The 16,222-nt window shown below is 48.2% G+C and overlaps 1 protein-coding gene across 2 annotated transcripts in view; it reads left to right on the forward strand.

The window, feature by feature from the left end:
* The first annotated feature begins 432 nt into the window (after positions 1-432).
* The window catches only part of SSBP3 (single stranded DNA binding protein 3), a 186,509-nt gene continuing 170,719 nt past the window's right edge, over positions 433-16,222 (forward strand). The window contains exons 1-4 of one of the 2 annotated variants that reach the window (XM_029617538.1): positions 433-782; positions 1,486-1,558; positions 1,763-1,824; positions 4,716-4,800. In XM_029617538.1, coding sequence (XP_029473398.1) covers positions 727-782; positions 1,486-1,558; positions 1,763-1,824; positions 4,716-4,800 — 276 coding nt within the window. In that variant the 5' untranslated portion in view covers positions 433-726. The remainder of the gene's footprint in view (positions 783-1,485; positions 1,559-1,762; positions 1,825-4,715; positions 4,801-16,222) is intronic. The other variant, XM_029617537.1, reaches the window with a different exon arrangement.

The following is a 16,222-nucleotide window of genomic DNA, read 5'->3' on the forward strand; positions in this document are numbered from 1 at the left end:
GGTAATGCAAAATGATATTCTGCATTCCAGTTTGGAGAATACGAAAGCACTATTGTTTACAAAGTGGTTGGGAAAAACTCGCACTGAGTGTTAAAATCAAGCTCAACCACAATAGGTAAAGCGAGAAAAAAGTACCAACAATTCTAAAAGGATCCATTGCAAAGGATTTGGGATTAAAAACACAAAGCAATCCAATATTGCTTATAGATCAGGCCGCGTACATCGGTCCCAGGGATTACGCACCGTGTAGTCGTACCTTTAAAAAAAAAATAAATCTGCACGCTCACCTTAATTTGCTATTAAAAACAACAACAATAATAATAATAATAATAATAAATAAAAAAAAGAGGCTCCTTTCGGCGCGGCCCCGCCGCTGATTGACATGCAGTTCCCGCGTGCTCGCGAGCGCACCCCCGCCAGCCCATTGGCCGAAGGTTGTATCCATTTTAGAACGTTGACGCCGCCTCGTTCTTTTCACGGTAGCCACGTTCGGTTGCGCGGAGCAGACGCCGTGCGATGGGGTCGCGGCCGGGGCTGACGCTTTGACAGCTGGGGAGAGAGAGAGAGCGCGAACGCGCGCGAGACGGACAGAGAGAGAGAGAGAGAGAGCGCGCGCGGGAGGGCGGGCAGGCAGGAGCGCCAGCGGGCCGTGCTGAGAGCCAGGCGGGAAGGACCCCAGCCGGCCGGCCAGCGAGCGGCGGGCTTCCCACCGGCCCTCCTAGCACCATGTTCGCCAAAGGCAAGGGCTCGGCGGTGCCCTCGGACGGGCAGGCTCGTGAAAAGTAAGTGGCGCGTGCGTCGGTTCCCTTCCGCGGGGGGAGGGGGGGATACGACGGTGGTGGTGGCGGCGGGGGCGGGTAAAGGGGAGCGCACGCCGGTGGGGTTCAGCTCCTTGCAGCCTCCCCGCCATCCCATTGTCTGGTCCTCCTCGCCGCCTCCTCCTCCTCCTCCGGGGGCTTTGTTCCCGGTAGCCCCTCGCCCAGATCGCCTTCAGCAAGCTCGGACCGGGGGTTGCGCGCAGAATAAATCCCCCCCCCCCTCCCCGTACGCGGCCCGCGCAGGCAGTCCATAAGCGTCCGGTGCCCAGAAGTCTGAAGGCCCGGGCCGATCAATGAAAATCTCTATTTTTAGCCGGCTCGCCCGGGCACCTCCGCGTTGTGTGTGTGCAAAGTTGCCGAGAAGGCCGTGCGGCTCTGGGCTTTCTTTTGTGCACTGATTGAGCGAATGCGTTTCCTGCTGCAAGTTGGGACGTCTGCACCGATCACCTTCCCGGCCAGTCCCGGCTCCTTGGCTCTCGCGCAGGGGAGGGGGAGGAAGCAGGGCCTATGGCTTTTCTTTAGTTTTGTCACCCTCTCCTCTTTTTTTTTTTTTGGTCCATCGGGTTGTGGAAGTGGATTTGGTTATGATTGCACGAACAGTTGGCAATAACGTGTGTGGGGGGGGTGGGGGTTACATACCAGGCGTTCATCTCTTCTCCTTTTGCAGGTTAGCGTTATACGTCTACGAATACTTACTGCACGTAGGGGCACAGAAATCAGCACAGACCTTTTTATCAGAGGTACGTCCTGGCCCCCGAACCCGTTGCCGATCGCCCCTTTATTACACTGGTAGCCTTTTGTTTTCAGAGGCAGCCACTGTGGCCTCCATTTTGAATTTGTGTCACCTTTTGCCATTTATTGCTTGTTGGCCAGAGAAGCCGCTGGCTCCTCGGGGAGCATCATTTCCCTGCCTAATCCTTTGCCTGGTGTCTCTTTCTTTGTAGATCCGATGGGAAAAGAATATCACGTTAGGGGAACCTCCTGGGTTTTTACATTCTTGGTGGTGGTAAGTGGTCACTTTTGCCCCTCCTGAACTCTCTTCTGATGAGCTGGAATAAGTTATGGTCGTGCAAGAAGAAAGCCATTTGCCGGTGACAAAGCCCTGATGTGTTTTGGGGGAGGGGAAGGCACAGGGACTTTTCATTAGCCTCAGCAGGAACAGACTGGTGTTCTGGCCTCTCCAGACACCAATCTTTTTCTCTTTCTGGTCTTTACAGTTTTGAGCTGATGCTCTCTCAGGGCCTAGGAAGAGCAAATGGAGAAACTGTTTTTAGTGGAATCCCCAACCTCCCCCCCCCCCTCCCCAATTCTGATGATGACAAAAAAAAAAAAAGGATGGGCTACTAAAAATGGCTCTTTCTCCTCTTACAGAGCGTAGAGATCCACGATCACGTTGGTTTGTGTTGGTGAAAATAACCACAAGGGTTTACTGCACTATTGCAACCGGCTTCCACCGGCTGTGGTACCCGGTAACAGCTAAGCTGGCTTTTCTCCCCGTTCTGCTATTTTATTAATACCTCTTCCCGCCCAGCAGGGGCCAGTGTTGGGCGCACTGAGGTCCAGAGCATAAATGAAGAGGAGAGAGAGCCCAGGCTGTGCCAGGTGCCCTGCAACTCTGCCTGGAGGGGGGGGGAGTCCTGGGCATCTTCCCTGCCTGCTGGCGCTTCAGCCTCCTCCCTGCCCTTCAGCCCCACGTATCAGAGCAACAGACCCTGGGCAGGCATGAGAGAGCCTGCTGCCTCCCGGAGACTGCCGCACGTGACCATCAGATGCCCTTATGAGGTGTCTGACCTGCCCCCCCCCCCCAAGTCCTCTTCCTTTCCCCAGAAGTCTGCAACGTGTGGCCAGCCTGAGGTCTCCTGCATTGAATTTAGGAAGCAGTAACTTCAGTAAGGGGGCTCTCCTAACATATTTAGAGCAGCGCAGCAGCACTTCTTGATGATGGCTGACACCTCCCTCCCTGCATTAGTGCAGGAGACCAGTTCCGAATGGCAGTGCTGCACTATTAAAGGGTTTAGATTGGAGAGGGTTGGTGTACTGGATGAATGGGCAAATATCCCCCCCCACCCGAGGCAGGGTGCTTCCAAGAGTTTTAGCATCTTGCCTGGGTCTGATTTTGTTAATAGGAGCCAGCGGGGGTGGGTGGGGGAATCTTGTTCAAGTGACACTCAGAAGTGGGAAATCAATAACTGCGCTCCGTGTGATTGTTATCGTGGGTGTGTTGCATGCTCTGATTACGCAGCCCTTGAGCTGGAGGTACTCTGTTTAAACTATTTGTCATATGGTTTACTTTCATTTTCATGTTTTTTTCCTCCATAATGTGAGCAGTGAAGTCCCCTGAAGCTCACGGGATTCAGTGCACTGATTATATCTAAGAGTATATTTTTCCCATTCAGGAATGTAAAAAGCATTTTGTTCTGTTCACATTCAGTTTTACCCAGCATCTTGGGCCTGTGGTGGCTGTTGAAAGTGTTTTTTTTTATTTATCAGGTCGGGGTTCTTTGTTTTGTATGTCCTATATTTGTAGAAACCTTTTGTGTATGGTATGCTTTCTATTCTTACTCTTCCACCTTTTTTATTTTTTTATTGGTTTGATTTGACTGATACATGGGCAGAAATCAGTTTGCATGGATGACATTGTCCATCTGGATTGGATGGTTTGCATTTGTATTCTGTCTGTAACTTTTTTTTTTTTTTTTTAAATTGGTGGGACTGAGTCCAGATTGTAGATGGGGGTGGGGGGGGGGTTGTTGTGTCAAATCTCCCCACCCCAAGAGAAAAAGAAAATCTATTGAATATTACTGTAGGCTGGTTTGGGGGTGGGGAGAAGGTTTCAGGTCCCTCATTAACATATATTTGGAGAAGGCACTTTGAATGGGGCACCGTGTAATTGATGAACTGCTCTCGTGCACATTCACAGCATGGGGGGGGGGGGGAAGGGGGGATTTCAGGGATCCCGTGCGCATCTCTGGCTTGGAAGGGAGACCTGTTTTTCTGAGAGGCCGGATTGTCTGCCGTGTCTGCCTTCACCTTTATGTGTCTGCCTGGGAGGAGGACTGGAAAATTATGCAGGTGGAAAGAATACTAAAAAGGGAGCAGGTTAGTTTGGATAAGGGCCCCCCCCCCCCCCCACACACACACTTCAGTAGTTTCCGGAGATCAAAGCCTTGGCGAGAAAGCTGTGCTATTTCAGAATTAAAAAAAAAAAATAAGCTCGTGCTTACCTCAGTATTTCATGTTCTCTTTAATGTAGCCCTTGGTCTTCCAGGCCTTTGAAAGGTAGCCATGGGTTTTTTGGTTTTTTTTGTGGATTTGAGTTTTAGCCTGGGTTGTATTTGGTATGATAATGGCCACCCCCTCCTTTCTAAAGTGTTCCAGCTCCCTGTCCCGCTCCTGCGCTCCGTTCTACAGAGGAACACTAGTGATATTGATCTGGAAGAAAAACTAGATTCTTTGTAGGTTGCGATGCCTTGTTTTTCAGTTGGACCAGCATGAGAGTACTGTAAAGATGTGCAGGAGTAAAACCGTGATGCATCTTTTGAAATAAGAGTGTGCACAGCTTTCTCAGCTGAACGGGTTTGGTAAACTGATCTATAGATAACTTGGTTGCTCTGTGAACTGCCCCCGTCGTGGTAAGTGACCCTAGACGTTAAATAGCAATTTTTTTTTTTTTTGCTTTTTAAAATAATTAAGGAGGGGAGATGAATCCATCTTTTTTTGAGATGGAGCCGAACAAAGTTGGACCGCGTCCCGGCTTGTTGCTGTGTCTGGGGCTCCCACGGCTCGCTGTTTCGCGCCGGAGCGGATTCTGCCCACGCCGTTGTGCGTGTGCTGCTTGGCACCAGAGTAACGATTAGTAACCTGACCCTGCTTTTCCCTCTCCTCTCTCCAATGCAGTGTGTTTTGGGATCTGTACTGCGCAGCCCCGGAAAGGCGAGATACTTGCGAGCATTCGAGTGAAGCTAAAGCCTTCCATGATTACGTGAGTAGCCAATTTTTAATCCTTGCGGTAATTATAGGGTTGGTTAGCTCAGACTTGTTCTGTACGTACAGCGAAAGCAAACAGCAAGCCAACTGGGAAAAGAAATTTCTTTGTAAGTTTTTGGTGGAGGGGGTTGCATAGAGTGTGTTAATTACAGCGTTCTGATCTGGTGGAAGAGCGCATTATAAAGTGTGTTTTTTCTCTTTCTTTTGTAATCTGTATCAAGGTGTTACAGATACTTTATCTGTGTTTTAAAGCCATTCTGATGTTCAGATTGGTAGAATTTGGGTGCAGTAAATGTTTAGGGAAATGCTGCTCATTGGGAATTCTTGTGAATGCATTTTTTTTTTTTAAAGGTGAAATACAATAATGCTTTACAATAACATCACACAGCTTAACTTTTTTTTTTTTTTTTTGACTTTTTTTCTGTTTGTTCTAAACTGGGGTGTTTTCTTCAAATGCTCGCCGGGCCTCACATTGCAGCCCTTCTGCTCTCGTTCTCTTAACTCCACGCTTTGTCTCTCTCCATGTTGTTGTGCCCTTCACAGAGCTACCTCTGAATGAGTACGGTGAGTACGGTGGCTCTAGAGAGCCACTTTGTGGCTACTTAATGATGGAAACCATCAATGCTCATACTAAGCTGGTTCAGTGACTTCACTGGCTACCAAGTAGCGCTCGATGTTTAGAATGACCCGTGCTGGGTGTTAAGAGCTCAGCACTGTGATACTGCTTTGAGGTCCCTGTGAATGTGGCAGGCTTCTCTGGGGGGGCCCCCTCCACCCTTCCTGCTCACCACTGTGGCACCAGCACTGTAAATAGTGCATTTAACTTGTCCCCGCCCTGCTCGGGAATGCAGCTAAGCTTAGGCTTCTGATACCTTGTGTGTGCTGGGGGTTGTAAGTTACTGATATTTGCTCCCTTCCCTTGACTTACTATGCGTTGCGGCTCTGGTTTTCTTTCCCACCCCTGTGCTTTATAGGATTGTGTACGATACTTAAGGCTTCACAGTTTGTTTGTTTTTTTTCTTCTCCTGGGGGATTGCACTAAATGCCTGGCCCTTTTTTTATATAAGTAGGGTTGTCTGAGAAAACTCTTGCGCTTCACGTTTGGGGACTAGAGAGTACTTTATTTTCAGGGAAAGGACAATGCACATTGTAACCGTTCAAGTCTTGACCAAAACTGGGAGCAGAACGCTGGACCTGTGTTCTGAGTGTACCTGATTCCGGGGCGAGTGGCACTCGCTGGGTGCTCACAGAGAGAGATCTGTAACATGCACAGGGCAGGACTGCTTTGTAAGCTTGTTCTTGGTACCTGGATTTCTCTGGAGCTCAGTGGCTGGTTCAGGTGCGTCTCTCTCAGACCGTAGAGTAAGGGCTTTGTTTGACGGCTATGGTTGAAGGCGGTGGAAGGAATTGGGGTGTCATTGTCTTGGTGAAGTCCGGTTGGAAGTCTGTTTCAAATGCTAGTTTTCCCCAGTGGAGAAAGATAAAACCACATGGATCTGTACTGGGATTAGTTTTTAATTTATTCATTAACGATCTGGAAAAGGGGACCCATGAGCCAAGTGGTCAGATCTGTAGATCACACAAAAATATTCAAAGTAGCTAAAATGCAAGCAGACTGAGAGTGCGCAAATGGACCTTGCAAGGCTGGGGAGCTGGACATCTACATGGCAGATGAAATTTAATGTAGACAAATGAAAAGTGATGCACATAAAGGAAAAATAATCCTAACTATAGGTACACAATGGCTTCTGTGTTGAATTGCCATGCGGGAAAAGGATCTTGGAATTGTTGTGGAAAATACATTGACATCCTCTGCTCAGTATATACCAGCAGGCAAAAAATGACAAAAACGTTAGGAATTATTCAGAAAGAAATGAAATCTAAAACTGTGGTGGTCATAATGCCTCTGTAGAGATCTGTGGTGTGCAGTTCTGGTTGCCCCATCTGGTTGTAACTAGAAAAGGTGCAGAGAGAGGGCAACAACGGTGATAAAAGGAATGGGATGGCTCCCCTATGGAGAGAGGCCAAACAGATTAGGGCTCTTCAGCTTGGAGGGGATGTGATAGAACAGGCTGTAAAAATAAAAGGCAGTGGTTCTTTACTGTTTCAAATGGCGCTAAGATTACTAGCGGACATGCTATGAAACTTAACAAATAGCTGAATTAAAACAAATTGGAGAGCTGTCTTTTTTTTTTTTTTTTTCCCCCACCTGATGCATAATTAAGCTGTGGAATGCATTGCTGGAGGATGTGATCAAGACAACTAGCACGGCTGGGTTTAAAGGGGGTTTGGAGAAAGACCATAGACAATAGCTGGGTGGACCCGGGGAATCCCACTGCTTATCCTTAGGAGGGAGGAACAAGGAATTGGATCTGCTGGGTGCTTCCTAATGACTAGGATTGGCCACTGTTGGGGTCTGGATGCTGGGCTTCATGGACCTTTAGGTCTGAACCGGCATGGCACCTCTCATGATGATCTGGTATTTGGGGAATCTCTCCCATTAGGGCTAATAAGAGCCCAGACATGGAAGAGAGTGGTTTGTTACTTGCTGTTCTTAGCAATTTTGATATTTAAAAATGCAAGTTTTTGCTTTGGAAAGGATTGTTGTTGAGGAAATATTCAGAATTTTGTAGTTTTCTGCTGTTGGTGAGTTTCCTAAAAAAAAATCCGTTTTTCCTGTGGTCCATCTGTTCTTTGTGCCACTTGTTCAGGGTGCATGTACAGACCTACAGCTATTACTTCTGTACTCTTGGCTGCACATCTGCTAATCACTGCAACAGAGCAGTCTCTTCTGTGACCTCTCTGTTGCATTACTGATGGTTTTCCCAGTTTGAGTTTCTCCTTCAGATGCTGCTGTCTTTGGTTCCCATTTTTACGCTCTATAAAATGTCTTTATTCAAAAGTTAGGAAAAATTCAGAGAATTTAAGCTGTCTTCCTTTGTTTTGTCATAGATGGTTTCCTTAATTTGTTCAGCCTGCCCACACTGCTCCAACACATGTACTGCTGCCTTTGTAGCACTATACTCCTTCTTTCTTATGCGAAATACTTTTTTTTTTTTCCTATCTTGGCAGCTTCCTCTTGCTCCTTTGGGGGGGGGGGGGGCTTCTTCAGTTGGAATTAGGGTTGGATTCTTGGTGATGTGAGCCTTCATTTGTAACAACCCGGGGATATTTCCCCTGTTCTCTTTGCCATGCCCCCCCACAATCTTACCTAGTCTTGCCATTGCAGTGATGATCCTGAGCCAGGGCCATGCACACCAAGGCTCCCCCTAGAAACCCCGTAGTCATGGGCCCTGACAACGCCAGCCAGTATGTGTCGCCCTAGAACGATGAACACAACTCTTCCTCCCCCCTAGGAAATGTGTGTCCCTTCCTGTGCCAGGATCCCTCCTGCCTGTGGTGATGCCCGTACCTGCTGAGTGGCACCGGCTGATATATATATTTTTTTTACTGCTTATGGTTTCTTTGCCAGTCAGAAATCGGCTTAGGCTTGGAGCTGCCACCCTCCGTGGATCCTCCCCCCGTCAGGTCACAGAGCAACCAGAAGCAAAGCAGATAGTGTGACAGGTTAATCCTGTGTACTGTAAGAACAGGGTGCAAGAAAGTGTGTTTAGCAGAGGTGGCATTTGCCTGTCGGCTTGGGGACGCACGTGCCCTTCCGTTGACGTTTTTGATAATCTGGTTTCTTGTCTCTGCACTGGTTCATGCCCCTTCTTGTACCGTACTAGTCACGATCAGGTGGTTTTAAACTTGAAAACGCTTTGCAATTTTCTGGAAGCATTGCTGCTTCTGGACTGATTAAATGTTTTGCTGTTCTTGTGAGCTCCAGTCATGTTGGCAAGAGAATCGCAAATTACATCATGCACACGGAGTTTGGTTAATATTCACAATTGTCACACACGGCATCAGACGGCATTAACCAGTTAAGTCCACGTGTGTGTGTGTGTGTGTTTTGTGGCTCTTTTCCAAGTATGACATCTCCCATGTTATGGGGGGAGTTCAGGCGTGCTGATTAAAACCCATGTGAACATAATGACTTGGCAGTAGCCCTTTCAATCAATACCAGGAATATTACTACTCATTCAGTTCTTCTGAACTGGGTATAAGAGTTTTTTCTTTTAAATGCTTCCAAACGTTTTTGCCCCCACCCCCGGTCGGTTCATTGAGTTAGGATGATAAAAAAAAAAAAAAAAGCCTGACTCGCCCGTTATATGAAAGCATTTTGCGTATTATTCTCAGCAGCTCTCCCATTCTTTGCCTCCCAGGCCAGCAAGGGTCCTGTCTGCAGGTGCTCGTCTTACAGCTGCTGCTGTCTTTGGCTGGGACAGGATAGTTTGTCCCTGCTGGGGAAGCTGTTGGAGGCCTTATAGGAGGTGACAGGGAATTTCAGCTGCTGCACTATCTGGAGATTGACTTGTAGATGTCTGCAGTTCAGCATTTCAGCAAGGTGAAAGCCAATACAATTTGAGTTAGCTGTGATGACTGCCAGTTTAAATACCGCAGAGAATTTCTGTCAGATAGCTAATACATGGGGAAAAAAGAATTGCAGAAAACCGGGCCATTAGAACAACCTAGTGATGTTTTTTGTTTTTTTTCTTAAGTTGCTGAAAATGAATTTAAATCTTTTATGGCTGTTAGTGTGCAGTTTTTTTGTTTTTTTTGTTTTTTTTACATAACTGTTCTGTGCTCTCCAGGAGAACTGTGCAGGTGTAGGGTAAATACAGCTCAACCGTGTGTGTTATGTGGGGGACTCGCCTGCCCATCTTTTGCCCTTGACTTCCTCTGGCAGGGCAAGCTGCAAAGTTTGGATGTGTGCAAAATCGCACAAGACGTCGCCAGAAAGCCTCTGAACTAGCCAAACTCTGTTCTCCCATGCTGTTAGAAATAATCTAACATTTCCGAGACCTGAAAATGTCTGAATTGAATTTGTGCAGTAAGAACTGATGTACTCGTGTAACCCAGCACTTCATGGCTGAATCTCATTTCTGTTCTGTTTTGGTAGCTTTTGATACCGGCGTGCATCCTGTTGCCAGAGGTGTGGAGGTGGCTTGAGTGTGGCATGCGCGTGGGACCATGGGATTGTCAGTGAGAGATTGATTTGTAAGGTTTTAAACCTGGAATCTTGTGGGCATGTTCTATTAACCAGAGGACGGGCGAGAGAGCTGGTGCTGATAGCAAAAGGAAATGAGGTGTCTGGACGAAGATTAAATGTAGAAACAACAGGGCTAGTGTGTTAGATCTGAAGAATGTCTGTCTGCGGATCATTTAAGAGATGGCAGAGAAGTAGTTAAAAGGCGAACAGTAAGGGGCTCCTCTTAGCTTGCATTAAAACTTTGAGGTGGTTGTGTTTGAAATGTTTAGTTCCAGAAGTAGAAAGTTGATCACTTTATTGCAGCTCCCTAAGTGGAAAATCTCGTTTCTCTTTGCACCTAGAAAGGTATTGTAAGGCTGTGCAGGTGAGTGTGATGCTAATAGAGAAGAAGCCTGTGGTTTGAAGGATCTCTTCATTGAGTTCATAGTAACGGAGTTGGGGTGTGTGTGTGTGTATATTTATTTATTTATTTATTTATTTATTGATTGATTGGGGGTGGGGGGGAGAGCTGACTCTGGGGCATAGCCTGCAGATCTCGGTCTCGTCAGCCTTATCAGCCTAGATGTTTTATCATACGCCGTCCCTAATGAAAATAAATTGTCAACAGTTGTTCCGTAACTGACTAAATTAAAATCTGTAATTAGTCAATTAGATTAAAGAGTTGGCACAACCTTACTGTCATGCTGGTTAGGTTATGAAGAGAGAGGGTGTGATTTTTAATTACTGAATGCTAATTCTGACAGTTTCAAATGGAAACATACGTTTTTATAAATCTTTTTTTTTTTTTTTCATTTCTTTGAGAAGGAGATTTTTTTAAATTTTTTTTTTTTTTTTTAATTTTGGGGAGGAAGGGAGGGAAAACCAGTTTTAGCATCTAAAAATAGGTGAATGAAAATCATTGAGGTGAGAGCGCTTGATTTGGTGAAATGACTCCGTTTGTGTTTAAGCCTAACATTTTTGCAGAATAAACCCAAGCATACGTTTTTGTTGCTGATGCATACTCGGTACGCATCAGAATTTTGCATTTACAACACTTTTTTTTTTTTTTCATTCACACCCCCTTTGGGTACAAACATGAAGAATCCGAGGAGAGAGAAGCCCTTCCATATTCCGGATCCCTCTTTCCCTGCACCCCGAGTACTGCATCTTAGGGGAGCAATGCCGCCTCGCTACCCATTCACATCCTGGCTTAGTCCCTCTTCTCCCTACTCCAGGAAGGATCACTGTTGGGTTCTGTAGTTTTGTAAACCACCTTGTGTTGGACGTCAGAGGCGCATCTGAGCCCCTGCCTGAAAGTTTGCCCCAGTTTTGAGAAGGTGAGGGGTGCATTTGGAGAGTGGATGCAGCAGACGTCTCTTAGGGCCAGAGGTAGGCAGTCGAGGTCCTGGGGTGCCACAGATGGGTCTGCTTTTCAGGATGTCCACAATGAAGATGCAGGAGGAATAGTTGCATGCTCTGCCTCCTTGCCTGCAGATGTGCAGAGGAACCAGGTCTGTTTTGTGGCACCCCAGGACCGGAGTTTCCTACCCCTTCCTAGGGGAACAATAGGAACTAAGCTCCTGTGGATATTAGGAATTGCACCTTCCCGCAGAGAAGTTACATTTTTGCAGTCAGAAGGCTGTGTTTGTTTTTAACTTTTTTGTTTTCTCATGTCTGGCAATTATGCCGGAAGCAAACTTTTCTCCCCCTTCTTGTTAACTTTTAGGACGATTAAGACCTGACTCAGTTGTCTTATTTCACAGGCAGCCTTATGTCAAGACACCACAGGACAAAAGGATGCTCGCCCATGCACACGTCGCTTGGCTTTTGCTTCCCGTCATGATGGCACGGGGAGGATGGGGTGGGGTAATCTAGTCTTGCTGGAAGGTGCTTGACAAAGAAGCGTTTTAAAAGCGTTGTGCAGAAATGTCTGCATTCGCCTGCATGTGGGCCACGTGTAAGCAGCGTCTCTCTTGTTTGAAACCTTTTTCCCTTCTTCCTGGAGGAAGAGAGAATGGCAGATGGACGGGTTCTTTGCAGCTTTTGGGTTGTCGTCTTGTGTCCTCGTGACATCTCGATATTTTTCCAGGCCCGTGCACAAGCGATGGCTCTCTTTTCGTTGCTGTAGGCAGGTCCCTCCTTTATACAGCTCACTTGATCTGCCACCTTGTTGTGCAGGTGGTTCTGATCACACATGGGCCAGTCCGTATCAGCCCCTAAGGTTCCATGTCTAGCACATCCTGTAACCGGTCATACCTTGGCAGCTGTGGCATCCAAAAGTGTAACGCTGGACATAATATTTTTTTGTGGTTTAAGGCATTTGATTATTCCTGTGTGACCATATCATGGATGTCTTCGGTCATCCATTTGCCATGGCATTCACCTTCTGGAATGGTTTATCTTCTTCCTGATGTCAGATGGTGCAGTGCAGACCAGTAAGAACACACTCTCCTTTGGCTTTCGCCATCCTGTTATTCCCAGACAGTCCTTATTCTAAACCACAGCTAATTTGTTGGCATGGACGTGCGCACTGTGCTGTGGAGTAGCACAAGGCAATACTAGTGGTTTGCAGAACAGCCGAATATGCACCTCACTCTGAGGTAACAGGTTTTCAGAGGATGCTGTTGTGGCCATTGGCTTGCCTTTCATCTTCTTTGCATTTGCCTTAAAGGAAAGTATTTTGGCCCAGTGTTGGTGCCCCCCCCCCCCCACCCCCCCTTCCCAAGTAGAAAGGATGTGGGTGATAGGCAGTGGGATTCCATATGGTGTTCTGCCTTGAAACCAGCCTGGTAAAGGAAGAATAGTAAATATTTGTGAACAATTGTCAGGTGGACGGTAGGTTAGGGCGAGTGTGGATGCCTTGCCTCGGAATTTGAGCACAAGGCCGTCTGACTCTGGTGCTCCTTTGCTAGCGATCGCATCAAGTGGTGATAGTTACTCTCCCACTGCCGCCCATGGGCCTTGGTGGGCAGATCTTGGCTTGATAACGTTGCTTTGTCCTATCCAGGTGTTGGTGAGGCGTAAGATGAATTCTTGGATCCTATCCTAGATGAGGTGATCTTTGTCATTGACAGATCATACATTTTGAGGAGGGGAGGGAGTGCAATAGGGAGCAGGCATCTGGTGTGCTTGGGGCTCCCCCTTGCCTCAGGTCACCTTGACAGGTAGGATGGTTTTATTGAAGCACAGCATTTTGGGTAGGAGCAAGGATGGGTGGGTGGGGGGGTAATTACTGCTTTGACTTCTCAGTGGCACAGGTGAAATGCCATACGGGGATATGCAAAAGCTTGTGTAGCTTCAATCCTAACTTTTCGGGAGACTGAAGAACGGTCGAGTTGGCATAAGTTTGAAACTCACGACGAACAACGTGCCAAGGTTGCAAACCATATGGTCAAGCTCAAGTGTCGTCCCCGTTTTATTCCTGGGGGAATTCCCTGCAAGAAGAAGAATTTTTAAAATTCTGCCCACAGAGTTATTAACATTTGCAAGACTTTATTCAGATAATATAATATAATCCCTGCCATTGAGTAATAATTTTATAATGTTATTACTTAAAGATATAGAATTCCCCTATCATAAGATCTGTCCCCCCCCCCTTCTCTCTCGCTCTCTTCTTCCTTTGGCTCAAATTCCCCCCCCCCCCCCCCCCAGCTTTCTTTCTCTGCGCCATCAAGCTCAAATCTCTCCCAGCTCGGGCGTGGTCTCTCCACCTCCTGACCTCTCACCCCTATCCTTTTTCTCCTCTCCCCCCTCCCCCCCCCCCCGACTCGGACCCCATTCCCTTAGTTTTGCTCTCTCCTTCCTGCTCCTAGAAAGACCCCACCCAAGTTTCTTTCTTCGCACCCCTTCTTTTGCTTTTTCCCAAGGACGAACCCAGCTTTCTCTTTGATCTCCACCTCGGACTCGAGGCCCTTCCCAGCTCTTCCTGCTCCCCCCACCCCAGCTGGGGGGGTGGGCACTACACCAGCTTTCATTCTCCACCCGCACTGCTGCTGCTTCCGTGCCGGCCCCGGGTGCCCCGATGCCCATCACTGCCTCTTTTTTTCTGTTTGGGTCTGTGAGGGCCCCTGATGGTCTCCTCTTTTTTTTTTTTTATTATTATTCTCGGAAGTCTAGGCCGATGCTGGTGCTGCAGCCTCCTGGCCCGCCCGAGCTGCCATTGCTTGTGCTGGTACCCATCCCAAATTCTGCACAGAAAATCAGGAGCTCTGTGTAAACTGGGAATTTCGTGCAAAGTCTGTTTGGAAATTTCAGGAATTTCCCTGAAGTGCCGTTTCTGCCTCCTGTTCTAGCAGTTGTTCGGTTAGGGAATGTGAGCTAAGATGGGGCAAGCCTTTGTTCTCCAGTGCAGCGTTTCCATTGCTTTCTGGGGCGGGCTGGATGTATTTTTTTTATTTTTCCAAATTGTATTTCTGGCCTTGCAGTTTCCTGTTCCTCCTCCTTGGCATCCAGCTCACTTTTAAATAAACGAGCCCTCGTTTGCAGCTATCTGGGTTATTTCCCTTGCTTTTACAGTGTTCCCTGGGCCGGTTACTGTAGTGACGGCCCCTGCCCGGGAGGCAGAGACCGTGCTTCCTTCTGGAGCATGGCTTGCATGCGCTCTACTTCCAGCCTGTGAGTGTTGTCGTAGAGCAGTCGCTGGCACTCCCTCTCCCATCAAGGACATCCTCAGCTGGCCTGGGGGCGAATAAGCCAGGCCTGGGATTTGAACCCGAGTCTTTCCCATAGCATCGCTGCTTGGCCACCGCGCCAGCGCTCTCCCATGTTGCGAGCGCGCGGGGGTGTCCAGGTACAGGACTGAGGACTTAATACAGGGTGACAAAAAGGAAAGCGTTTCCAATCCCGCACCAAGGCTCGACGGCATCCGCAGGCAGGCAGGCTCAGTCGGGCCAAACCCAGAATCTCGAAAGCAGGACTGAAAAGTTCCGTGGCCAAAAAAACCAAACAAAACTGGGCAGTGGTTGGCAGCCGCTCTGTGTTCCCAGCAGTTCCTTTTCGCCATTTGCTCAGGGGCACGATTTCAGTGTCTCTTGTCTTTTGAGGTCCTTCCCCCGTGTGCTCAGATTAGCCCCGCTGGTCAAGGCCATCCATCCTCTCTGATCTGAGCTGTCCTCGCAGCCACCGGACCTCGCACCCGATATGGGAGAGAGGGTGGGGGTTGAGGGCAACGTTTAGCTGCAGAAATTTTGAGAAGGTATAAAACGCAAGCCTCATTTGCAGGCGCCAAGACGTAACCAGTTCGCAGGTGAAGCCACAGAATCTCTTACCACGCTGAGGGACGTTCTTACCTTGGCGATGTGTCTGACCATCTCCTTTTAATAATTTGATAAATGAAACATAGAAAAATGATCTATAATATACTTTTTTTTTTGTTTTTTGGAGATGGCGTACTGATGTTCATAGCAGCAGACATCCTCATAAGAGAAATCGTTGTGGATGGAAAAAAAAACAACCCAAAACTTATTTCTACAACTGCTGGCTAAATGAAATCCTTTAGGATGGCACGAAATCCTTGTTTACTTGGCTCTTTGAGAAGAAATATGTCCCCGATGATAAGAGGTCCCTATAAAATCCCACACAAGAGCTCAAGGGTTGTCGAGCTGTGGAGGGGGGGGGGGAGGGGAAGAGCAGAAGTGAATGCACTTGGGATCCACGCTGTCAGCTGAAGTCCGTAAGTACCACCTCTGTAGCCTCCTGCTGCTTAGGGGGTAGATCTGGCACATCCGTGGTAACATGTGGCATGCAGCTGCTATTTGCATGCCCGGCGTGTCCGTGGTAATGTGGTGGCACACCGCTCCCTTGGTCACGCATGGCACACAGCTGTCATTGGCGGGTAGATGTGGTTCACTCTTGTGCCTCTGTTCCCTCTGGGGGAGTTAAGTGAGAGCTGTGGAACTTGGGGCTGGGATCGGTGCAGACGGGTCGGGTGGCAGAGCCCGCCCGGGCGTGCTGTAGCTGGGTAAACATCCAGTCTTGTCTGCGCCGTCTCTCCACCTCTCTGGCAAGCACTGGCAGGGAAAGTGGCCGACCGGGTTTTAGGTAAACAGAGCCGTGCTTGAGGCTTACCTGACGAGGGACGCGAGGAGCCACGCGTGAGGCTGCGTCTGCTCGGCACCGGGCTGTGACCCGTTCTCGGTGCAGAAACCCATCCCTCCCTGGGCATTAATTGCCGTGCCCTTTACTTTGTGTGTAACATGTGAAGCTGTTGGTATTTGGGCAATGTTGGGGGGGGGGGGGGGATCCAGAAGCACTGAAGGAAGCTTCAAGGAGCTGGGGACTATGTTTGTCTTGGGTTGTGTTTCTCACCTGGGGACTGCAGGAGGGTTCCTCGTCCCTCCCAGTCTTA

Source organism: Rhinatrema bivittatum, chromosome 10 (genome assembly GCF_901001135.1).
Source record: "Rhinatrema bivittatum chromosome 10, aRhiBiv1.1, whole genome shotgun sequence".
In the NCBI taxonomy this organism is placed as follows: Eukaryota; Metazoa; Chordata; class Amphibia; order Gymnophiona; family Rhinatrematidae; genus Rhinatrema; species Rhinatrema bivittatum.